The 25,807-nt window shown below is 38.7% G+C and overlaps 1 protein-coding gene across 1 annotated transcript; it reads left to right on the top strand.

The window, feature by feature from the left end:
* Positions 1 to 55: 55 nt before the first annotated feature.
* On the top strand, positions 56 to 25,807 carry kctd8 (potassium channel tetramerization domain containing 8). Its single transcript, XM_079893196.1, has 2 exons — positions 56 to 992; positions 25,213 to 25,807. The coding sequence occupies exons 1-2, from the start codon at positions 158 to 160 to the stop codon at positions 25,737 to 25,739; spliced, it is 1,362 nt and encodes a 453-aa protein (XP_079749322.1). The 5' UTR covers positions 56 to 157; the 3' UTR covers positions 25,740 to 25,807.

Below are 25,807 nucleotides of genomic sequence, written 5' to 3'. Positions count from 1 at the left end.
CTCAAACTTTAACAGCTGTTTGGCAGTGAAGCCTTGACTGACATCCATCATTCCTGGACCTCTATGGATTCGTTGCCTGCTTCTTTTTGAGATCTTTCCAGAGTCGCCTCTCTTCATTCGTCTTGTGTTTACCTTGTCGCTTTGGTGTGTTTGGATCATGGCCATGAAGGAAACTATACTCCCTATCAGCGAGGTGTCAAGTCCGTACCCGGAGGTCGTGGAACTCAATGTGGGCGGCCAGGTGTATGTCACCAAGCGCTCCACTCTGGTCAGCATACCTGACACCACCCTTCACACCATGTTCACACGGTGCAACCCGCACGAGTTGCCCCGCGACAGCAGAGGGCGCTTCTTCATCGACCGCGATGGCTTCTTGTTCCGATACGTGCTGGACTTTCTAAGGGACCGCCAGCTAGTGCTACCTGATCACTTCCCGGAGCGGGAACGTCTTCAACGTGAGGCCGAGCACTTCCAGTTGGGGGAACTTCTGAGACTTCTGAGCCCGCGTGTAGCCAAGCAAGGCTCGCTCAACGACGAAGGCTGCCAGAGTGACATTGAGGAAAGTTCACAGAGTAGCGAGTTGGTGACTCGAACTGGAAACAGTGCCACCAACTATGCAACTTCCTCTTCCACCCTGGACAAGAGGTCAGGGTTCATTACGATTGGTTATCGGGGATCCTACACGATGGTGAGGGATAACCAAGCCGATGCTAAGTTTAGGCGCGTGGCACGGATCATGGTCTGTGGGCGTATCGCTTTGGCGAAGGAGGTGTTCGGGGACACTCTAAATGAAAGTCGGGATCCTGACCGTCCACCAGAGAAATACACCTCGCGCTTCTACCTGAAGTTCACCTACCTTGAGCAAGCATTCGACAGATTGAGCGAGGCTGGGTTCCAGATGGTGGCCTGCAACTCAACCGGAACAGCTGCGTTTGTTAACCAGTACAGAGACGACAAGATCTGGAGCAGCTATACGGAGTACATTTTCTTCAGTAAGTGACAGAGCAACTCTTGCAAACCTGCCTGCGCTGCACTCTAATTTCCTTTTCATGTATCCGAGTATTCCCAACCTTATTCCCAAGAGATAGAAGGACATATGTCACAGCTCAATCCTCAGCCCTCACCCCCCAACCACCAAAAAAAAAAGAAAGGAAAACATGCACTTCATTTTATGTGTGCATGCAAGAATGCATTTTTATTTATTTATTTATTGTTTTTAAATCATACCTTTGTAAAAACAGGTGTGACTTGGGTGCATTTCTCTTTCTGCTCATGGCATGCAAAGTAAGTGCACTTGAAGATAAATTTGAAGTACTTGGCATATGTGCACAGTTTGTTTATTATTTTTTATCTTTATTGATGAAATGCAGACCTTGTAGGGTCCTCAAGAAGGAATGATTCCAGTCTTTTGCATGGCTTCATTTTAATCAGTTTCCAAGAATTTTTTTAAAGCTATTTAGTTTTGACAGATATTGACCCTGTCATTTTTTTTTTTTTTTTTTACTGCAGCAAGAAAGATAAAATCAAGTATACTTGATGACCCCCAGGTTGGGAAATCTCCCTTTCTTTTCTTTCCCACTCCTTCCTTCTCTTTCGCTGCTCATCTGCAATCCGCACTCTGCAATCCAATGTCGTTCCTTTAGCTTGTCTCACAATCACATGCTTTTTTCTCTCTCTCGCTCTCTTTCAAACACCTAACTACCCATACACACACTCTTTCTCCTGCTTGCTCCTCTTCAATATGTAACGACTTTGATGCTGTAATGCAGTTCATGTAAATGTGTGTCATAACTGGGACAGCAAGAGCCTCGGGCCTGAAGTACTGAATAGAGAGGATAGTACACACTATGCAATCCCACGCACCACTTGTGTCCAATCATAAAGAAGCCAAGCAGATCAAAGCTTCCTCATTAGCCAATGTAAATCAGAGTTGGATTAAATGATTGCTGATTAGTTCATTCTTATTGGCCACCTCAGGTTTGTCATTCTTAAGTTGTACGGACAAGCGCTAATCCACTGCAGGCTGATGCTTTCACACTGCAGTAGCTGCGAGTTCACTTTTACAAGGTCTTAACATGCAGGGCAGTCTCTCACTGAGCTGATGTGATTGTGGTCGGGCCAAATCGCTGGCAAGCCGGTTTGATTGATTTGTGATTGATTGGTAGCTGATTAATGGTGTTTCTTTTAAACTGTCTTTTATTGAATTTGTACGGTCCTTAAAACTGCTTTGAAACATTTAAGCATGTTGTAGCGGGTTTTGTGCTTGTGCACATTTAAGCTGAGATAAGGCAAAGCTGCATGGACAGGTAGAGAAGTGTGAAAACACGGTGATAAGGAAAAGGACCGTCTAGGTAGGAGGAAGAAAAATCTCACTTTGGTAGACTTAAGCGAGGTAATGGAACTTCAAGAGCTAATCCTACCGCTGCATGTCACAGATAATGAGGCTGTGTGTGTGTGTGAGAGAGAGAGAGAGAGTGAGTGAGTGAGAGAGTGAGAGAGTGAGAGAGTGAGTGACTGAGTGACTGAGTGACTGAGTGACTGAGTGACTGAGTGAGTGAGTGAGTGAGTGAGTGAGTGAGTGAGTGAGAGAGTGAGTGAGAGAGTGAGTGAGAGAGTGAGAGACAGAGTGAGTGAGTGACTGAGTGAGAGAGTGACTGAGTGACTGAGTGAGTGAGTGAGTGAGTGAGAGAGTGAGTGAGTGAGAGAGTGAGTGACTGAGTGAGAGAGTGAGAGAGTGAGTCAGTGAGTCAGTGAGTGAGTCTTTCAATGTGTGTCCGGTTAGGTTTTTAGAAGATACTTGAAGATAAAGTCTAGATGTCCTAGAAGAGATGTCCACTCTGTGAAGCTGCCATATACTTAATTTAAGGTTTAAAGGTGATGTGTGTCAGTATTTTAATGTTAAATACATTATCCTCCTACTCCAGCTTAATATAAAGACACTGCAGGAGACACATTTCTAATATTTAAGTGGGGTTTTTCAGTGACCAATTCTTAAATTCTTAAACTTTACATTCACTCCCCTCTCATCTTGAACATATGGTTACATTATAGAGACAAAGTAATAGTTTCTTAGACTTGAGTTGCTTGAGCACTTCAGAGGCGCTGAGAAGCTGAGAAGCTGTTGTAGTCAATATGGTGGATTGTCCTTCAAAACAATGGGTGGCAGTGTGGAGAAAATATCAGTTGAATCAGCTAGAAACAGAAGTGAAAAGTAGTTTGCTGAACCAGAGACTGGCTGCGTCCAAAATCTCTCTTGAGTAGGTACTTATTTTGAATAAGTAATTACTTCACGACTGCTAAAAAAGTATGCTCTTTATAGTATGAACGTGTGTAGTATGAATGTAATCTGGACGTACTACTGTAATACTGTTTTTCGCCTGCTATATAATAGGGATTTTGGATGCAGCCATTGAGTGGTGCAAGTATGACATCACTTTGTAGGCCAAAACGCAGAAGCGAGTTAGCATTTTAGCACTTCCGGTTCTATCGAGGACAATGGGTTTTTTTAATGGAGTTTTGGTTAAATGGCTGAAATAAGGTCTGTTGTGAAAAGGCGCTCAAGACACTTTCACGTTTTATTCTTCAACATAAAATACATCAATATTACCCCACTCTGGATTTTTTGAAGCTGTTACGTGTCTTGAAAAAGAGGTTGCTAACAAGTGTCTAAATGGGACTACAGAGGCTGTCGGGGACATCCCAGTAAACAATTACCGTCTTTCAATGTTGAAATATGGTTGAAAATAACTCGGTCCGCCTTGGACTGGTTTACGACGGGATTTCAACTAAGTAGTTTCGGCATGACTGTTTGACTACGTGTTTTCAACTGATTATCAAAGACAGGATAAGTCTGTTATACATGCTAAAATAACGGAGAAAAACAAACTACCAAACCATGTTCATTATTATCTCAATTAAATTTAAAGAGTTTTACATATTCCATCAAGACGTTGATGATCGACCTGATTTCAACGTTGAAAAGTCGTAATTAGACGTTGAAGATTTACGTCTATTCAACGTCTAATAGACGACTTTTTGCTAGCTGGGATTAAATGTCATCAGCCGAACAGTTAAACTCAGTTAGATTCTACAGCCTCATTATGCTTATAATTGTGCTCTTATAAACTATTTTAACTCCAACATTCTGGGAATTTTTTTTTTTTTTGATAAAAACTGAAAGAGTTGTCGGAAGCTTAGTGATGGTGACGTTGAATTCGTGGGACCGTGCTGTAGTTCGTTTATGGTCTACCTTTAGCTTTTTACTCCTGGCGACTGAATTTAGGCTTCAAAATTCATAAAAGTTGTGTTCATCTGTGATAATTACAGCGGGGGAAATAAGTATTGAACACGTCACCATTTTTCTCAGTAAATATATTTCCAAAGGTGCTATTGACATGAAATTTTCATCAGATGTTGATAACAACCCAAGGAATCAGTACATACAAAGAAACCAAAACAAATAAGCTCAGAAATTAAGTTATGTGTAATAATGTGAAATGACACAGGGAAAAAGTATTGAACACATGAAGAAAGGGAGGTGCAAAAAGGCATGGAAAGCCAAGACAACAGCTTAAACCTATTAGTAATTAAAAAGCAATCCAGCCCCCTGTCCGTGCAAATTAATAACAGCTGGTTCAGTCCCAACGGATGGCCTACAAAAAGGTCTCATTGCCAAGGTGTCACACAAGACACATCTCATGATGGGTAAAAGCAAAGAGCTGTCTCAAGACCTTCGCAACCTAATTGTTCCAACACATAATGATGGCATTGGTTATAGGCACCATTCTAAGCTTCTGAATGTTCCAGTGAGCACTGTTGGGGCCATAATACGGAAGTGGAAAGACAATTATTTCACCATAAATTTGCCTCGACCAGATGCTCCTCGCAAGATTTCTGACAGAGGAGTGAAAAGAATAATCAGAAGAGTTGTCCAAGAGCCAAGGACCACTTGTGGAGAGCTTCAAAAAGACCTGCAGATAGCAGGTACTGTGTTCTCAAAGAAAACAGTAAGTAATGCACTCCACCGCCATGGCCTGTATGCACGCTCACCACGCAAGACTCCATTACTGAAGAAAAAAAATTACTGTTGAAGCTCGTTTAAAGTTTGCTGCACAACATTTGGAAAAGCCAGGGAAATACTGGCAGAATTTAGTGTGGTCACATGAGAGCAAATTTGAATTGTTGGATGCCATAATACACACCATGTTTGGAGGAGAAATGGCACTGTACATTACCCCAAAAACACCATACACCTTGGTGTTGGCTCTTGGACAACTCTTCTGATTATTCTTTTCACTCCTCTGTCAGAAATCTTGCGAGGAGCATCTGGTCGAGGCAAATTTATGGTGAAATGATTGTCTTTCCACTTCCGTATTATGGCCCCAACAGTGCTCACTGGAACATTCAGAAGCTTAGAATGGTGCCTATAACCAATGCCATCATTATGTGTTGGAACAATTAGGTTGCGAAGGTCTTGAGACAGCTCTTTGCTTTTACCCATCATGAGATGTGTCTTGTGTGACACCTTGGCAATGAGACCTTTTTGTAGGCCATCCGTTGGGACTGAACCAGCTGTTATTAATTTGCACGGACAGGGGGCTGGATTGCTTTTTAATTACTAATAGGTTTAAGCTGTTGTCTTGGCTTTCCATGCCTTTTTGCACCTCCCTTTCTTCATGTGTTCAATACTTTTTCCCTGTGTCATTTCACATTATTACACATAACTTAATTTCTGAGCTTATTTGTTTTGGTTTCTTTGTATGTACTGATTCCTTGGGTTGTTATCAACATCTGGTGAAACTTTCATGTCAATAGCACCTTTGGAAATATATTTACTGAGAAAAATGGTGACGTGTTCAATACTTATTTCCCCCGCTGTATCTTGATAGCCAAAATGTGCAAGTATCATAAACTTTTGTTGATCACAGAGCTTGTTTTTAGTGATAATCAAAAAGCCTATGGGGAAATCCTTGGATCACGTGTGCCTTGATAACCAATTACGTTACAGCCTTGATGTCACTGAATTTCATTCAGAGTTGTGCAACAGTCAGTCAATGTTTGCGGATACCATAGAAATGAATGAGAAGTGCCGTAACCTTCTACCTGTCGCGCAATTATCTGTGACTTCTCTTATAAAACAGCTTTTTTTTCAATGTAAATTTATTTAGTATTCAGTGTAGTGAAGCCTCTCTTCCATTGACATCCTTTTTTAAAAAGACCTCTGATCTCCTTCCCTGCATAGCGAAGCGTTAGCAGGCCATTTAGCTTTTTTCGGCTAAGATTGCAGGCTTTGCCTTCAAGTGACTTTAGCTGAACTTTACTTTTACTCTTCTTTACTTCATGTATAATATATTGTTTATTGGGTATTGGTGGACTAAACAACAAAAACACCAGCCATCTAGTATCCAGACTGACTGTGTATCTCTAGTATACTATACTAAACTGTGCACAAGAACTTAAACCTTATTGATTTTTAGGACTTTGAGACTTTATGGGTTGACTTATGTTAAAAATCATTTATAACTGCAATTACATGCACATTTAGAAAAATGCATTCTTTTATGATCAAACTTTAGTGTGTATAGATAGATAGATAGATATATAGATAGATAGATAGATAGATAGATAGATAGATAGATAGATAGATAGATAGATAGATAGATAGATAGATAGATAGATAGATAGATAGATAGATAGATAGATAGATGTAAAGTATTTAGTATAACATTGGAGAAAGTGTGCCTTTCTTTCTCTGTCTATCTGTCTCTCTTTTTAAATTTTGGACACACTCCTGTCAGTTTATAATTCGCGTATATGATTGCAGAGGGAGAAGTGATGGAGAGCCAGAGGAAAGAAGGCGAGAAGTAATAAGTGAGGGAGAATGAGGGTGAGGGGGTGGAACGGTCACCAGCGGTCCCGACTGTAGCGGGGCTGTCGTTCAAGCTTAACCTGATGTGTGTCCGCCCCGCAGGAGCATCAACGCCGGCTCCTTATCTCTGTCAGGATGCTAATCACAGCTCTGGAGTCTCCGGTGAAGGATGCGGACATGCATCAACGTGCCAGAGGGGCTTACAGTACAATGGCTGCTAGTTAACAATATAGCAGACCCCCCACCATTATACATGAGTCTAACACTTGTCATCCAGGGACAATAACACATGATTAGTAATATTTACACAGATAAGCATCACTTTTATTATTGCTCATAGTTGGGGATTTGAACAACCCATCAACCATAAGTATTAATCTTTGGTGTATAACTTGTGCTACGGATATGAAGGACTCCTGTGTCTTGTTGAGGAGAGGAGTACTCTTACTTTACTAAATGATCAGACTTAAGATCTTTACTTATTTTACTCTTAGACTTTCATTGAACGAGGGTCCAGAGTCATATATTCAGACCAGAAAATTATAGAGACTTATTTTTTACAAAATAGTGTATATATAAATAAAATGTTTTTTACTTGTTGGGTATAGAAAAGTTGTTTCAGAGCAAGTTGCATTTTGATGAAAGATTATAAATAGATTTTTTTCTTTAATAAAATGCACCAGGACCATGAATATGTAAGAAATTAAACAGTGTCGCTTTTGATTTTAAGTTGACTTTAAGTGAAAGACTTTTACTGTGTTTGTGGACTCACACTGGTACGATTGTGATGATCCATGGTTTAATATAGACCAGTGTTCAGATTAGCTGTGGGCTGAATTTGATCATGCATGTTTGCGCTTGTCAGTATGTTTATGTGTGGGTGTGTTGTGAATGTGTGTGTGTGTGTGTGTTTCTCCACACATCCTAATTCGCTGCTGTTGTGATGCGAGTGTGCGGGTGGTTCACACTCTGTCGAAGGACAAATCAAACCTCTGATTGCATGCCATGATGGCATTAACTCACTCAGAGGACACAAATAAATCTCTGTCATCTGTCTGCCGTCGATCTCTTGGTGTCCTCCAAACCTCTGGATGAAGGAGCTAAAGCCAGTCACTCTTCCCATGAACCGCTGCACTCAAGCAAAGTAAACAAGCTCGAAAGAAAATTGCTTGGTCTGTTTTCATCTTTCTCTTTGATTTTTCATTATGGCCAAACTCCCCAGGCCGTCAAAACAAACTGAAATGTAAAATTTTCTTCTGAGTCTTGTAATCTGGGGCCTCCACACCGGAAATTGTGGAAAATGTTGTAATTTTGACAGTGTTGTGGATGCTGAGGCTCAGACTGGCATCCATGGATGTTTTTTTAAAACTCAGAACAGCGTAACATGGTTAGATCAATGCCTTGTCTGTGTTAGTGAGGGAAGAAAAGAGAAGGGAGAGTGAGCAGGTCAAGGTTGAGTATATGGATCTGACACGCATGAATATTTATGCAAATCGATCCACATGTTCAGCAATTATTAACAAGAGTTTAAACAGAGATTGTGAGAGACATATACAGTGAAACCAGAGATGGATCCAATAACCAGCGACGTATCTTTACAGTCTGGTGCTCAACACCTCCATAACACGTTGATAGCCTGAATTGCATGAACAGACCACAGACATTTGACACTTAAAGGGTTAGTCACCCAAAAATTAAAATTCTGTCATTAATTACTCCCCCTCATGTCGTTCCAAACCCGTAAAGGTGATGATACATGGGACAACTGTTTTGAGCAATTTTGCCGAGTGATGTTGCTTGGGCACTTTCCAATTGAGAATTGGCAATACATTTCTATCTGGATACTTTAGATCTGTCATGGGCCCTGTGTCTCAACTAGTTGCCTGCTGATGGCAACATTTCCCAGCAACATTGCTCAAAAAAGTTGTCCTGTGTATCAACACCTTAAGACTTTCGTTCATCTTCAGAACACAAATTAAGCTCTTTTTGATGAAATCTGAGAGCTTTCTCCATTGACAGCTTATGCAACTACCACTTTGACGCTTTAAAAAGTTAATATAGAGATAGTAAAACTAATGAATTGAGCAGTTTAGTCCAAATTTTATGAAAGACTCATTCTCTTTATATGGTGAACAGATTGAACCTTAACATAGGTTCAATGTTCACCCAAAAATTAACATTTTGAATATGCTTCCGAAATAATTTGTCTATAATCAAAATGCGCATGATCTGAAGTTTGGTAAATGGACTGCATTTATATAGCGCTTTCACAGACCTATGGCCACCAAAGCGCTGTACATATAGCCTCACATTCACCCATTCACTCACTCATTCACACACCGACGGCGGTGTCAGCCATGCAAGGCGCCATCCAGCTCGTCGGGAGCAGCTGTGGTTAGGTGTCTTGCTCATGGACACCTCGACACTTGGTCAGGTGGAACCGGGGATTGAACCACCAACCTTTCGGTTTGTAGACAATCTACATGAACCACTGAGCCACTGCTATACCAAGTTTAGTTTGGTATAAATTAAATGCACATGTAAATATGTGAATTGGATTGCACTGTTTAGGCTTTATGTAAACAGATCTTTCAGAATCTGAAATCGGACTGGATTAATTCCATTTGATAAATTAATGCATGTTTTCATATTAGTGTCCAAAAAGTCCCCCCTGACTTTCCTTGTTATGGACAAAAAAAAAGACATCTTCCAAATTACCCTTTTTTTTGTATTCCACAGAAGAAATAACGTCATACAGTTTTGAAAGGACATGAGGGTGAGTAAATGACAGAATATTCATTTTGGGGGTACTATTATCTGTTCGCCCATAGGGAAACGGTAACAAGCGATTACTCATGTAAGGAAGGAATCTAGATAGGAGACACATAAAAAAAATTGCAAAGTGAATTTATCTTAATCTTTTTAATCTTTCAGTTGTTTCTCCAAAAGCAAAGAGACTACACTTTTAAAAAAAAATGCAACTGGAGGGTTTTGCTTGAGTCTCTTGCAGCTTAGTTTTTTTCTCCTGAGACACATGTATGTTTCTTCTCTGTTGTTTTAGAGGAGATCTAAACAACATCTCTCAGACAGCGAAGGTAAGAGTTTGCAATATAAACTCAAATATTTTTCATTCAGTTCTTTAGAGACCAAATGATCTGAGCTAGGTTATCTACATTTAAAGTATTGTGTATTCCTATAGTAATTGTTTCATTTCTTTTGTCTATGTCTTTTTATTGCTTCTATGGGATTTTAGGTTTAGGTTCTTTCCGTATCTTTCCATTCCAACTCATCCATTTCATTTTTATTTTTGCAAAGACATTCACACAATTTGTTTTTGTGTACTAAAGTAATTTCACACACTTAAGCCTATGCCTTTAGATCTTAAGGTCATGAAAACATAAAATCACTGTGCAAGTCTCTTAACTAGACTGCTTCCTTACATGATTACTCACTTATGATATACCATTACTCACATACAGTATATAGGTTGATTTGGATAAATTCATCTGCCAAATAAATAAATGTAAATGTGAACTTGTCAAACAGACTTGTCTTACAAAATAATCATTCAGAATCCCAATCCTGATGTTCACATTTAAAAACCATGTAAAAAAACAGCAGTCACAATGTCCATCTTGATTTATAGGCAAATAATATAATGTAATTAGAAACCAAGAAAGCTTACCAAAGCTCCATTACGGCCGCTCGTTTGTCTTTGTCACTGCACAGGGTTGTTGTGGTGTGTAAACACTGATGATGTTCTGTCAGTGTGTTTGGAGGGTTTGAATGGTTTGTCACATTATGTAAACAAATACTGCTGGGGATGAGAGATTACACTCACTAAATTACTTGAGAATGAAGTTATACTGTGAAAGGAAGACAAAAGTAAGGAGAACAATAGCTGCATTTTCATTATCAGGATGAGAGTTGTCACATCTTTTTATGGGTTCAAGAGCTTAGCGCTGAAATCTTATTGTAATTATTAGGATTTTTGGTTACACTTTATTTTACAGTACGTGTACTTACAGTGTACTTACCCAAGAAATTACTGGTAATAAAAGGTAAGTAGGATTAAGGGTAGGTTTAGAGGTTGGTTCAGGGTTAGTAACTAGTTATAACCCAGTTATTGTAATTGCTATAATAAGTACATAGTATGTAAATGCTGAATAGGACTGTAAAATAAAGTGCTACTGGATTTTCAAAGATCAGCTTTCTGCCCTAAAAGTGATCGGGCAGGCCAAACCGTAAGTCGTAAAGGCTTGAAACTTTGAATGATGGTGGTAGTAGTAGTAGCTACGCAACAATCATTCCGACTGACTTGAAAACTGATATGTGGTGTCTTGGTACAAGGTGCCGTGAATGTTTATGAGGACATTATCGTACCTCGATAAACATGGTGGTCGCCGGACAATGAAGTTTGAGCACCTGTCGGACAAGGTTAATGGAGGCCAATCAGAATGAAACTCGCTAGGCCAGTTTGACTCATGGCCCTAGAGGCCTGTGAGAAATTCGAAAGAAATCGACCACTGGGTGGCGCTAATGAGTTTTGTCACACATACACATGATATTCATATAATATGTTAGACCTCCTCATTCTGAACCACTTTGGCTCAAGAACTACTGCTGTCAATTAAATTGTTCGTTAAAAATTTGTTATTATTTTAAAAACCTACTTTTGCGAACAAGTCTGTTTAGGTCTTGACTCTTTAGGTCAATAATTATCAAAAAAAAAATGTGTACTTTACCCTTTGGACAGCTATAACAGGGTCCTTTAAAAATGGGCTTAGGAAAATATACCGAAAATGCAAAACTTCACAACATCAGGTGAGCATATACAACTTCCAAACAAGCATGCAGACTTTTATGGAGATCGGACCATAGCTGGCACTAAAACTGTTAAAAAGCTTTAAAAACCCATATATATTAAATTGCCTGCATTGGCTGTAAATAGTCTTTTCCATCTATGATCTTGGTGATTACAGACTTGTTAAAGAAAACATAATGCCTTTATATGCATGTGCTTAAAGGCCTTAAAGCATGCACTTAAACCCCAATAATTGCTGTTTGCAGCTATATTGTTGTTCTTATCTTTATTGCTTGCTTTATTGGTTTTATTGTGTTGCTCTAAGAACTATGGAAGCCCTTTTCTACCTCAAAGTAAAAATTTATACAGTGTATACACTCACCTAAAGGATTATTAGGAACACCATACTAATACTGTGTTTGACCCCCTTTCGCCTTCAGAACTGCCTTAATTCTATGTGGCATTGATTCAACAAGGTGCTGAAAGCATTCTTTAGAAATGTTGGCCCATATTGATAGGATAGCATCTTGCAGTTGATGGAGATTTGTGGGATGCACATCCAGGGCACGAAGCTCCCATTCCACCACATCCCAAAGATGCTCTATTGGGTTAAGATCTGGTGACTGTGGGGGCCATTTTAGTACAGTGAACTCATTGTCATGTTCAAGAAACCAATTTGAAATGATTCGAGCTTTGTGACATAGTGCATTATCCTGCTGGAAGGAGCCATCAGAGGATGGGTACATGGTGGTCATAAAGGGATGGACATGGTCAGAAACAATGCTCAGGTAGGCCGTGGCATTTAAACGATGCCCAATTGGCACTAAGGGGCCTAAAGTGTGCCAAGAAAACATCCCCCAGACCATTACACCACCACCACCAGCCTGCACAGTGGTAACAAGACATGATGGATCCATGTTCTCATTCTGTTTACGCCAAATTCTGACTCTACCATCTGAATGTCTCAACAGAAATCGAGACTCATCAGACCAGGCAACATTTTTCCCAGTCTTCAACTGTCCAATTTTGGTGAGCTCGTGCAAATTGTAGCCTCTTTTTCCTATTTGTAGTGGAGATGAGTGGTACCCAGTGGGGTCTTCTGCTGTTGTAGCCCATCCGCCTCAAGGTTGTGCGTGTTGTGGCTTCACAAATGCTTTGCTGCATACCTCGGTTGTAACGAGTGGTTATTTCAGTCAAAGTTGCTCTTCTATCAGCTTGAATCAGTCGGCCCATTCTCCTCTGACCTCTAGCATCAACAAGGCATTTTCGCCCACAGGACTGCCGCATACTGGATGTTTTTCCCTTTTCACACCATTCTTTGTAAACCCTAGAAATGGTTGTGCGTGAAAATCCCAGTAACTGAGCAGATTGTGAAATACTCAGACCAGCCCGTCTGGCACCAACAACCATGCCACGCTCAAAATTGCTTAAATCACCTTTCTTTCCCATTCTGACATTCAGTTTGGAGTTCAGGAGATTGTCTTGACCAGGACCACACCCCTAAATGCATTGAAGCAACTGCCATGTGATTGGTTGATTAGATAATTGCATTAATGAGAAATTGAACAGGTGTTCCTAATAATCCTTTAGGTGAGTGTATATATACAGTATATAAACTGTGACTTTATATATCACCTTTATGTTTTTTATATATATCACAATTTTAACTATTTCTTTGTAATTGATTTCTCGTAATTGCGCTTTTCTGTTTTATAAATATCAAGATATTTATATCTTCATATTCCACAACTGTGACTTTTTTGTTATAATTGTGGCTCTCATAATTATGACTGTATTTCTTGTAGTTGCAACTTTATATTTTATAATAGGACTTTACATCCTCATAATTTTTATTTTGTTTCTCATAATTGCCAATTTATTTAAAGTAACTGTGACTTATTTATCATAATTGCAATGTATATTTCACAATGTATATTTTTATTTTAAATTACATTTAAATTGTATCTCTCATTAACATTTTATTTTTTACTTTTTGAGACTAAATCAGGCTTCAATAAAAAATAGACTTCCAGTAAAGTTTTTACAGTTCAAACCTCTGAACCTATACAGATAACTGTGACTTTCATCTAGCAGTTTGAGAAAACCCACTCAAGTTTCATCTATCTGCTGGTGAACTTATAAAAGCTCTCTCCATTTCTAATCCTCAGGGTGAATAAGAATATTCAGAATGAAAGAAATGGAAAAAGAAAGCTCTTTGACAAAATGCAGATGATAAGGTACACCCTGCTGCCCTGCAGGTGATGAACTGTGAACTCTCAATGGAGGAGCCATAAATGGCCTAAAAAGAACATTGTGCCGTAAAATTCACCGCTTTCTCAAATATATAGTAGGTTTTTCTTACAGTGTGTGTCTGTAGTAATTCTGCTGTACTTCAGAACTGAGTTATGATGGTATTTCTGCATTATGATGTTATTAGGTGCATGATCCGGAGCACTGCGGCTTTAGAAACTGTGTACTGTAAGTAAGGAGAAAATACATTTTATTCGGCATGCACACTGAATGAGTGTTGATGCATTCTTAAAAAAAAAAAAAAAAATTGAAGAATCAACACCTTTTTGTAGAAAATACAAAAATAATTTTAACACAGACAAAAATTGTTTTTAACATTTTTTTTTTAATCATAATGCTGGAATTTTATTAAAGAAAATATTTTACCACTATGCATCATGCCTAAAAATTTCACTTCCTTTTCTACTTTATTTACTGATTATTTCACATTTAACAGCCACTTAATTAAAACAGCACACCTTGATTTATAGGCATAAAATTATGTAATAAGAAACTGAGAAAAAACAGCAAAGCTCCATTACAGCTCCTTTGCAAGCATTGATATTTAATTCTGATTATGTAAAAATCTTGATATTTATGTCTTGTTTATATTATATTTCTGCACAACAAATGCAATGAATGTTTTCCGGACAGGTTTTTCATGCACTTCCCCTTATTATTGCTCGGACAAAATATTTTACCACAATGCATCATGCCTAACAATAATGCACAGCCTTTTGTACTTTACATTAGTGCGGTTCATAGGGATGCAGGTTCGTGTCATGTCCTGATCTCATTCCCCACATCCTCTGCTTTCCTGTCTAACTCTACTACCCTTTCAATTATAGGCATAGCCCATAAATTACAATGAGAAAAAAAGGTTTTATAATAAAGGCAGCCGAGCTCCTCCCGCTGGTTCTAATTAACAGAACAGAGATAAGAAGCACCGCCTCTCTTTCAACCCACTGGCTAAATTGTAAAAAGCTTCTGGGCAGCAATAAATTTGCTCAATTGAAGTCATTTGGGAAAGAAAAGGAACCTCACACAGAAAAAAGGACAGTCTGCGCCTAGCGTTTAGCTCTAATCTGTTTTGTATGTCCACTCCATGAAACATTCACAATCACTTGGTCAGAATGTAAAAACTTTCTCAAAACGATAATGGAATGTCATTCCAGTGGAAGTTACTGCTGCAAATCTCACAAAGGAACATTTTCCCTTGGGATAGAAGATATGGCAGGACCATCACTCATTTATCTGACTACCGCAGGCCGTTATCTCGTCTCTAAGTAAAGAAGAACCAGGCTGCTGAAACATATGTAATGCTTTCCACTAGATAGGGCCGCACTATCTTTTTCCCTGGAAATGCTCAATCGTATGTTCTTGCCAAGGTGAAGAATGAGATGGAGAGAATCTGTTGCTCCTGCTGTGTGTTACTGACTCAACCAGGCCTTGACTTGTTATGGGTAGTTTGTGGATTTTGCTGGCTATCGAATGAGGTATCAGGTATGCAAGGTAAAATTTTGCACAGATATTGATCTAAAAAAAAATATATATATATATATATATATATATATATATATATATATACTGTATATATATATATATATATATATATATGCGATAATTTTATTTTAAAATGTTTAAACCTGTTTGAAATCTAGTCTTGTATGCACACTGTCTTGTCAGTTGAGAAAGCAGTAATGAAATGGCTAGAGAGTGAAAGAGTGCAAAAAAAACAATAAATAAAAAACATCAAACTGCTCTGCACATTTCCCCAAGCACAGTCTCATCTATGTTTTTCGTTTTTTCTTTTTTCTCCCTATTCTCTGTGAATCTGTATAAACACGGCTGCAAGCTCTTTGACATGTCAAGAATAAACTCCACTGTTTCTGTGTGCATGAGTTTGCGTGAGAATGAATTCTGGAATTGTAGCTTCCATCGAGGGTGGCGTTGTTTTGAATAGTGTGCGCTCCGACATGCCACAAAACAAGCCACTGTGAGTCTGAGAGTGATGAGTTTCTGTCTTGTAGAGTTCGCTTGGCTTTAGTGATCATTTCTCAGTCTGAAACTTCAACTCAGTTTATATGAAACAAATTGCTATTATTGCTCAACACTTCCTAATCCCTATCCTCAAACAACTAACATGGTTGTGGTCTGCTTGCTTGATTCGAGGCAATTTAAAACAGTGTTTGCTGGCATTTTCACATATTAAATGTTTAAGTATTCATACATTGGAGTCCGAAAGTCTGAAAACGCATTGAATCTAATTTAATAATACAATAAATTAAATTATATTGGAGAAGACGAAATGGTCTCAAATTGCTGGACTCCCTGTTGGTAAATTATGTAATTAGGGTTTTCACGGTACTAAATTTCAGTAGTCGTCGGCATCAATACAGTCAAATTTTGTGGTTCTCACTCTAGGTAACAAGAACGGTAGGGCAGAACCTGATTACGCAGTTACCTGACTAACGCAATTAGTGAGACAACATTATTCCAGCACTTGCTCCACATACATAATCTTAGTTTTTTTCCAGTTTTCTTTTCAAGAGAAGCCATGATCAAAATTAACGCTAGAGATTGTTTTTGTTTGCTAGCCACCATTTCTATACCACATGTAAATGCAGCTGCACACTGAATGTGTCGCGGATTGATGATATAATACTCCGGTCGAGTCTTCTTGATTGTGTCTGTTTTTAACGCATTTTGACATTAATGACAACATGCTATAAATAGAAATAGAAACCTTTGACGCCCAGAGAGTGCTCAAACAAACACGAACAAGCAGTGTCTATTAGCAGGTACCAAATATATCCGGTACTCTGTACTTACCAGTACTGCAGAAATGCTTATTTTTTTCTCTCTTTTCTTTTTGGTAACGGTAGTACCGATACGTTTGACAACACTAAATGTAATATTGTATATATGTTATAAATTATTTTTTTTAAATCTGTTCATTTTATGAAACAGAGTTGAAAAAACTATTTTTGCTTTATTTTGTATCTTGCATTCTGAGTTTACTTGATAACAATGGCTATTTGGTCAAAATGATAGATCCTCTGATAAAATAAAATAAATCATTTTCAAAAACCATTTCAGAGCAAATTCATGATAAATTCCAAGATATATACTGAATAAGATATTATGTTATAGCTCTGTTTCCAAACTCAAACAGGCAAGGATTGTCTGCTATGGAGTATTTGCACTTTTTCAATAAATGTTTCTGGTCTTATTGTGCACAATTATACCAGACAATTATACCAGAAATCCCCAACAGCAATTTCAAAGTCCTTCTGTTTCATTTCTTTACTTTCATTAATTGCTGATAGTAAATTTGCTTTACAAACTCTGTAATGTTGTCCAGATGGCTGTCAATTAAATTTGAGTCCTTGTAAATTCCCTCTTCATTTCTGTGCGAAGTCATGGGGACGGATCAGATGGATGAGTTGTGTTTCCTGTTTTTCATCTTTCTTGTTTCAGTCTTGCTTGAAGCTGGCATTAAATGATGTTGGCTGCAATCCTTACAATAAGAAAAATGCTTTGGTTATATTTAATGGTTTTGAAAAAGTTCATTTAAATCGGTTTATTGTGGGAACAAGGCATAATATGCCTTATGCATAATATATATTACTATTAGTCATGTTTTACATTAACATTTACACGTTTGCAAAACTGTTGCATCCACAGCGGCTTAGAGAGATGAAAAACACTTTTGAATGTGTGTTTCAAACTTTCTCTAGCACTGAATCTAATGTAGTGAATTTTGTGGGGAAATCAGCAGAATTCTGTGGAATGTATTTCAGTATAGCAAAATGTTAAATTGCATTGCTTGGTTTAGGGGAGTTTTGTGTATTTCTATCAAGTGACATGAATTTGCACAAAAATATAGTTTGATTGGATGCATTGCCTTTGACATCAACAAAATATATGGTGAGGCTTCTTCCCTTAAAGTTAATGACCATATTTATTCTGGTCTCTTCTCTATGTACAGTCATATGGTTAGCTGCTTTTTATTATTTGCATTTAGCATTGTTTTTTTCCCTGCTGACTGATCAGAACTTACAGTATCTGTGTGAGTGAACTCAAACTTCATCATATTATATTCATTTCAGGCATTAGAGTCGTTGCAATGTCCTGTTATAAAAAGAAAGTGAAAACCAGACGCCATAGTTGTATTATTTACAGTTTGTTCCATCATGCTTAGCGAGGCAAATGGAACTGAAAAGCGTAAATCATGGGCATCTGTGTCAACCAAAATATCTCATCAGAAATAAACGCTTCTCTCCTTTGAGGTTTGCAAGAGAAAATGAGAGTAAATGTACAGAGGGGATGGAGAGATTTCTATGACAGTGATTGTGGTGGAAAAATGAGCACACACAATATGTTTACAATGGTTTCATGCTAATTGTTTCTAGGACATGGTTTGGTCCCCAGAGACATTGCATGTGAGGACATCTGCTGCTTCTCAGTGCAGGTTATAATGTAAATTGTAGTGATGTTTGAAAGTACATTTGCATAGAGTTTTTTAATGGGTAACTTTTGGGTAACTTTGTAGCTTATAAATGCATTCAAATTAATCTAAAGTATAGTGTGTGTCCGTGCAAAAGTCACTTCAATGAAGTTAGAATGTTTTGGATGGTTGCCAGGGTGTTACTAAGCAGTTTTTAAAGTGTTCTAAATGGTTTTTAGCCTGTTGCTATTTCAGGAGGTTGCTATGGCATTGTAAAGTTGGTTACAGTCCAATAGTTTTAGAGGGTTGTTTAAATCCCTTATACCCCTAATTACTTTTATATAGTGAATGTGATAGTGATGTTTGCCTTGCCATTGTAGTAGAAGAAATTGAGCATTTTATTGCATGGAATTTTAATTACCATATATTTTGTCCCAGTCCCTCTAACATTATCAGCTTCACAATGACATCAAGATAAAGCACAATCTGTTTCCTGCTTCCAGTGGAACAGAGTCTGATTGAATCGTTTTATCATAGTCATCACGATTATATCATAACATACGCCAATCTATTGCATTATCACCACCTAAACATACTTTTATCTGTGTGAGTCATTCCTGAAGGTCACTTTCTGTAGTTCTCATGCCCTGCTGTTTGGCCGTGCAGCTGACGGCTAGACTCCTGTGATCTTGTGTTTCCCCAGTAGGATTATGGCCTTATTGAAATCCCTATCAGATTTTTGCTTCTTTTCAATCCTTTTCTATTCCTTCTGCAGAAATGCTTTGTGCATCTCAATGATATAACAGCCATGTGTTCAACTTGTCTGTTTTTTCCCCCTTGTCTCTCTCTCTCTTTCCAATAATCCATTCTCCCCAGGCAAAGGTCAGGGTGCGTTCAGTTGTGGCGGCCGGGTACCGGCGAGAAATGCTAAACATATGCATACAGGGAGGGGTAGAGTTCCATTCCTCGAGTCTGAAATCTTCCAGCAATTGCTAAAAGTTTGTCTGGCATCCCTGGAATGCTTTTACATTAGTCTCAGACTAATAAATGCAAATGCAAGTAAACCTCACTCCCCTGATCTCAAATGGCGCTTTAGCAATCTTTAGCCTCCTTGTTAGAGCGCCAGCCTCCCACGCCGGAGACCCGGGTTTGAGGCCCGCACAACCGGAGGGGTGACATTGGTGCCGTGACCCGGATGTGAGTAAGGTTAAGGGGGGTGAGTGTAACAGAGGCTAGCTAGTAAGAGCTGTGCGAGTAAACCTCACTCCCCTGATCTCAGGAGGCGCTCTAGCAACTGATGCTAGAGAATGCGGTCTTTAGCCTCCTTGTTAGAGCACCCGCCTCCCATGCCGAAGACCCATGTTCGAGGCCCGCACAGAGAGGGGTAGAGTAGGATCCGGAGGGGTGACATCTATATATATGATTTTCTTTATTTTGTTTTTTGATTAACACAGACAGAAGCAGGTATATTAGGTTGCTGTCAAGTTAAGACAGAATGCACTGATCCAGTATACTGATACACATGCGTTTTCTCAACTGTTTGTGTTACTTAAGGCATAACCAACTGTTTAATTGAATACTCGCCAAGATGGGTATTTTGACATAATTCTCTGTGTATTTGACCCTTTAGGCACAATAAGATCCGAGAAAGAACTCAATTCTGTTCACGTGAGCTGTTTGAGAAGTAGCTTTATGTGCGAAAATCATCTCTCAGAGAGAGATTTCTGAACTGAATTCTCTTCGCCCAGTAATTCAAGAATGCAACTTCACTCGACATATTGGAATTACTGTCTATTATGAGAGCTGAATGAGTCGTCAGAATCCTTCTAAAAAGAAAGGATCCTTCTAAAGCGGTTCATGTCTCTGCCAGAGCTAATTGGTCTTTATTTCATGAGGGCAGAATGAGGGATAAACCTGTGTCTCTCTGCCAACAGCATTCTGACAGCTGAGAGGATAATTAACATTTTTCAGCAGTCATTATCCAACCTTACTGTGTGTGTTTTTTACATTAGTACTAGGAGCATTTGGTGTATTTGTTTAGTTTTTAATGATTATTATGTTATTTAGATTTATTATGTTATATATATATATATATGAGTGACGGAGTGACCGAGGCTGGTTGTCATACTTTTTATTCCAGTGAATATCCCTCAGAGTTTGTTTACTTTTGAAAGTCAGTTTCTGTTTAGACAGAAGTCTTGGTTACAAAAATGAAAATTATTTAAAAAATAATAATAATAATACATGATGACCTATTGTGGGGCAATTTATAAGACCAGTCACAGGTGAAGTGAATATCGTTGATCAACTAACAAGACCACATATATTAGATGGGAGATTAGATGGTAAGCAAACAATCAGTTCTTGTAATCAACATGTTGGATGCAGGAGAAATGGGCAGGAATGAAGATCTGAGCAACTTTGACAAGGGCCACATTTTTAGGGCAAGGCAACTGACCAGTATCTCTGAAACACCAAGGCGTGTGTGTTGCTTTCGTTCAGCAGTGGTCCAACTGTGGTCCGAAGAGGGACAAACCACAAACCGGTGAAAGGGTTTTTGGCGCCCAAGGCTCATTGATAGGCTATTTATTATTCGAATTGGCTGCCATACCAAATCACGCATACAGTATGCTTGCTTTTCTGTTTAAATAGGCTAGTCACGGTTTGTGAACATACTCACTTTAATAACAAATAATTTACCGGGAGCGTTTGTGCTGGGTTGTGTAGGTTGTTGCTAGGCAACACATAAATTGAAACTATTTCATGACATTCTATTTAACACTTTAAAGAGGTAGCGCATCTCCTTGTAGCCTTAAAGGGGCATTCACACTAAACTTCATGTTCCATTGACTTCCATTCATATGCAAACGAATGTGTCAGACCGCAAACAATGTCCTATCACGACCACTGCAGTGTCCGAAGAAATTTTGCATGCTCAAAGTCCATGGCTTTTACCCTTTTACCCTATTCCATAGTGTGCTATTCCAAATCCAGTGTGTTTGAAGGTACTGGGTATGCTGGGGTATACTGAAAATGAAAAATAATAAGTTTTAAATAAACTTAGAAGTTGCATTCTTGAATGACGGAACTGTTTGTTAAGGGTTTTAGTACTTTAACTTCCATTATTTGTAGGTCTGACCTTCATGTGTCACATCTCACTGCCTAGTTTGGAGATGTTTTATGATAGGACGTTTTCCCGCCTGTAGTGCCAGCACAGGTATCACCTCTTATTTAAGTGTTTTTATGCATTTCATTAACCCAATGACAATTTGATATAGACTGTATTTACTCAAAGGAGAGAAGCTATTACTGTTTTCCTTCGAGCCGCACATGTGCTAGACACACCAGTAAGAGCTAATCTGTGAATCTACATGTGTAATTGTTTTGTAAGAGAGATGGGAAGTGCGTGTGCATTTTGAAGCCATTCATTAGCCCGACTAGCTCGTTTGCTGGAGGCCCTGATGGTTATTGCTGTTGTAGAGATTATGAAGCAACAGGAGAAATAGGATGAACAGACTGTTAAAATGCCTCCAACTCGCCACATGTGCCTTAATGATCAACTCACCATATGTTATTTAATAGCAGGATATTCTTTTTAAAACCATCCAATCACACAGAATGAGTTCACAAAGGCCGGTGAAACCTGGAATGGTGAAAATTGGAGGACGTTCTGGAACGTTCCAGCACTCAAGCTAATTCAGAACGGCAGGAGAGTGTAGAGGGAACATCTGTTGGGTTTAATAAGGTCATGCTGAGCTCTCTACAGCTGCATCTGAGGCCCCTTGACCTCAGCTAATGGATACGCTACTGCTTCAGATACGCAGCTATGCAATTTACAGCATGAAGGTTGTATGTGGTCCTCTGACGGTCGATTATTGAGTGGGCTTACTCAACAATTTCAGGTTTTTAACATATCTTTGAAACTTTATTATCATTTAATAGTTTCCAAAGAAAATGTGAGTAGACTATTGTTATGCAGTTGCTGTCCTGGTTGCATACAGGGCCACGTCAAAAGAGCCTCTCCTAAAGTTTTATGATCTTATTACCAGAATAACTTTTTCTTCTTATTAAACAAATCCTATCACCTAAAAATGTCTAATCACCTACTATAGTAAAGCAATAGCACACCTGTTGACAATCATTCATGCGTTTAGAAAAATTGGTGGAGGATGCTTTTTGTTTTTCATATGTTTCATACTTGTTTTTTTTTACAAGTATTAAACTCTACTTAACTCTAAAGGTCCATTCACACCTAGAACCATGACTATAAAGATAACCATAACGATATCTATATTAGCATCCACATCAGCGCAAGATTTCGTTCTGTTTATTATAAGCGCGTGCTGCAGTTTTGTCGTTGGCTGTCAATGTTTTCATCGTTCATGAGGGCCTACAAAAGTAATAGTAATGCTTGGCTAAGATCGCTGGTGATTTACTGTTTTGTAATTTACTGGTTTTTGCCTCCTGTTGCTCACTGTCTCACACTTTTTTTTCCTTATATCTAAAGTTTTTGGGGGTTTTATATCAACAAAGTCTCTATTAAGGCCGAAAGTCCGAGAGTCAGAAATTCACATCCGAAATTTTCGCACATAAAAAAATAAATACGACCTCACGTTATGTCAATCACGCTTACACACTGCCTCCGAAACTTTCGTCCGTCATAAAAAAATTCGGATCGGGTTCGATTTTCTGCGTTTTTCGCATCCGTAGCAAGCATTTTGAATGGTGTTTTGATAATTCAGAGCCATCGAATCACGAATACGGAAAAATGCATACGAAAATTTCGGACTCAGTGTGCAAGGACCTTTAAAATTGGATATACTTTACAAAAGGCTAGTAAAAAAATAGCTAGAAAAGGTTAATAAGCAATTTTGTAAATGTCGATGTTGATTAAACTTGAATATTTGCTATTTTAACTTTTTATTTTTGTCAGTGTTAAATACATACAGTAGTGTATACATTTTAGTTTAACTGTGGTGTGTGTTTAGTTTTGTGCCTCCTTGTCCCAAAGGTCTGATGGTTAGGGATCTGTGTCCAACCAATGTGTCAGGTGTCCTGTTCTCAGAGGGTCTCCTTCAATGATCTGTGTCCTGAACAGCAACTGATGAAGTCTGTTTTCAGCTACGCCTGCATATCCACGTTTAATCACCAATTAGCAACTCCTCTGCATCACATTAAGAGACTTGCTGAAGCATGCAGTTACAGCTGGCTCCTGATTCTCTGAAAAAAAAACTATTATTTCACCATTATGAGACAATACAGAGATAATAGACAAAAGGTTAGATGTAGTTAGTTGAGTTAGCTGTGTTGGCCAGTTATAAAGCTTCATTTTCAATTTCAAAATGAGTTGAATTTTCTTTTGCAGAACCAGAAAATCAAAAGCTGTCTCAAAGAACGTTGAAGCCTGGACAGCAAAGACTTCTTATGGGCGAATTAAGACGTTTACTTTAAGACTTGTCTTAATCTGTACAGTGTAAAGAACTTTCATATCCTCTGAACATATTTCTTATGCGTGTAATCATCACCGAGGCCTTGATATTGCATTGAAGTGCAGTCAGTTGCCATTTATGAACCACATTTCCATATTTTTGACCCAAGTGCTTTGGTGTTTGCTTGAGGCTAAATTATGTAACTGAGAACCCCTCTATCTCAATGCATGCATGCCATCCGCTCACAGGCTTTTTAAATCTGTGGTTAAGAGGGAATGCAGCAAGGGCTGTGTTGTGAATTACAACATATATCCATATTGAATGACTCAATTTTTGTGGGATGATAAGACATAATGCTTTGAAAAATGAGCCTTTAACAACATTGTATTGAAATGCCACACATTTCTGTAAGAGGATAGCAATCTATTTTTAAAAAGAGTCATATTCTGTTCTGTTTACTTTGTGAGCTGCATTCGTAGACAACATGCCATGGCATCATAATCACAATCCCAACAGTGTGTTTCAAAAAGGAGGCAGCAACGTTTTAAGATATCTTGTTTGGCCGAAGGTAACATCTCATGTATTCGTGTATGGGGAAGGAAAAATCTCAGTGGAAAAAGAAAACAAATGAAGCAAAAGCAATATACATACTTTTAATTCGAATTAAAAATTAAACTGATTTTATCAATATGTTTCAATACGGACTGATCAGTCCGTATTGAAACATATTGATAAAATCAGTTTAATTTTATCTAATTAAAATGTACCCTTTTTTTGTGTGGAGTGTATTTGATGCTTTGTGCATCATGCCATTACCTTGCAGCACGTTACATTTCATTTAGTGTGTTGCCTATGTAGGCAGCTAAGCTTCTCACTAGATTTTGGAACAGAGCCATTCATTCTTTAGTTAATTTGAGTAATGGTGCCTTTCTGTGGTGCCTTTTACTTGTTTTCCAGAAAATATTTTTTTTTAGATAGACAGATAGATATAAATTTTATAGAAAAGATAGATTTGATAGAAAATAGATTTTAAGTTCATTTTATTTTTTTCTCTGGTTTTAGGCCTAAATCTAACTAAATAATATATATTTTTAAAAACAAGCCCTGATGCAATTTTTGCTTGTCAAGTAAACATACCTTGTTTTAAGGATGCTTGGATATCTTTACTGCATAAGACATTTTTTAGCAGTGTATGTACAGTATACCAAAACCAATGTAAAGAGTAGAAGCAATGAAACTGGTGTGATTTATTGCATACGCTAACACAAAGGAGCTTAGCATATCATCAATTCAGTCTGTGAGACTTTGCCATTGGCCTCTAGAGGTTTCGATTGTTTAATCAGCTAATTTTTTTTCTTTATCTATCCACCAGGACCTGCCTGCAAGTCAGCATCCCCTAAACTGGAGCGCGAGGAGCCCAAGTCTGAGAAACTGCTGGATAAGGCCAGTGAGAGCGGAGCCTCGTTGAACGAGCTCTCCACATCCAGCTCTGAGACCCACTCAGAGGCCACGTCTCCCCAGGACGGGGGCCCCATCCTGGTGTCACGTGGTGAGGTTGTGGGGGGCTCCCTGGCCCCATGTGGCGCCCTGCACTCCGTATCTCGGCCTCCAAGCACTCTTACTCTCGGCCGACCGCCCAAGAAAGGTTCCTCCGTGCAGTGGATGGAGCTGCCGGATAAGAGGAGAAACAGTGAGTTGTTTCAGTCCCTCACCAGTGGAGTGGGTCTGCGGGAAGGTGGGGGAAGCGGTCTAACCCGGAGAAAGAATCTGGAGAGGCCCAATGCAGAGGAGGAAATGAAAGAGTGTATCCGAGATTTCCGAAAGATCAAGATCCCCCCGGCGTTCCCAGAGCGCAAACGGCAGTGGCAGTCAGAACTACTTCAAAAATACGGCCTATAAGGGAAACTCAGGATAGGGAACTGTTTTAAACCATCCAACCTATTCTCAATCTCACACAGTAGATTGTT

Source organism: Squalius cephalus, assembly GCF_949319135.1.
Source record: "Squalius cephalus genome assembly, chromosome: 14".
Taxonomy (NCBI): domain Eukaryota; kingdom Metazoa; phylum Chordata; class Actinopteri; order Cypriniformes; family Leuciscidae; genus Squalius; species Squalius cephalus.
This window is presented reverse-complemented; position numbering and strand designations above follow the sequence as displayed.

Coding starts and splice junctions, on each gene's coding strand:
- kctd8 (XM_079893196.1), top strand. CDS start 158: ATGGCCATGAAGGAAACTATACTCCCTATCAGCGAGGTGTCAAGTCCG. Junction 993..25,212: donor TACGGAGTACATTTTCTTCA/GTAAGTGACAGA, acceptor TCTATCCACCAG/GACCTGCCTGCAAGTCAGCA.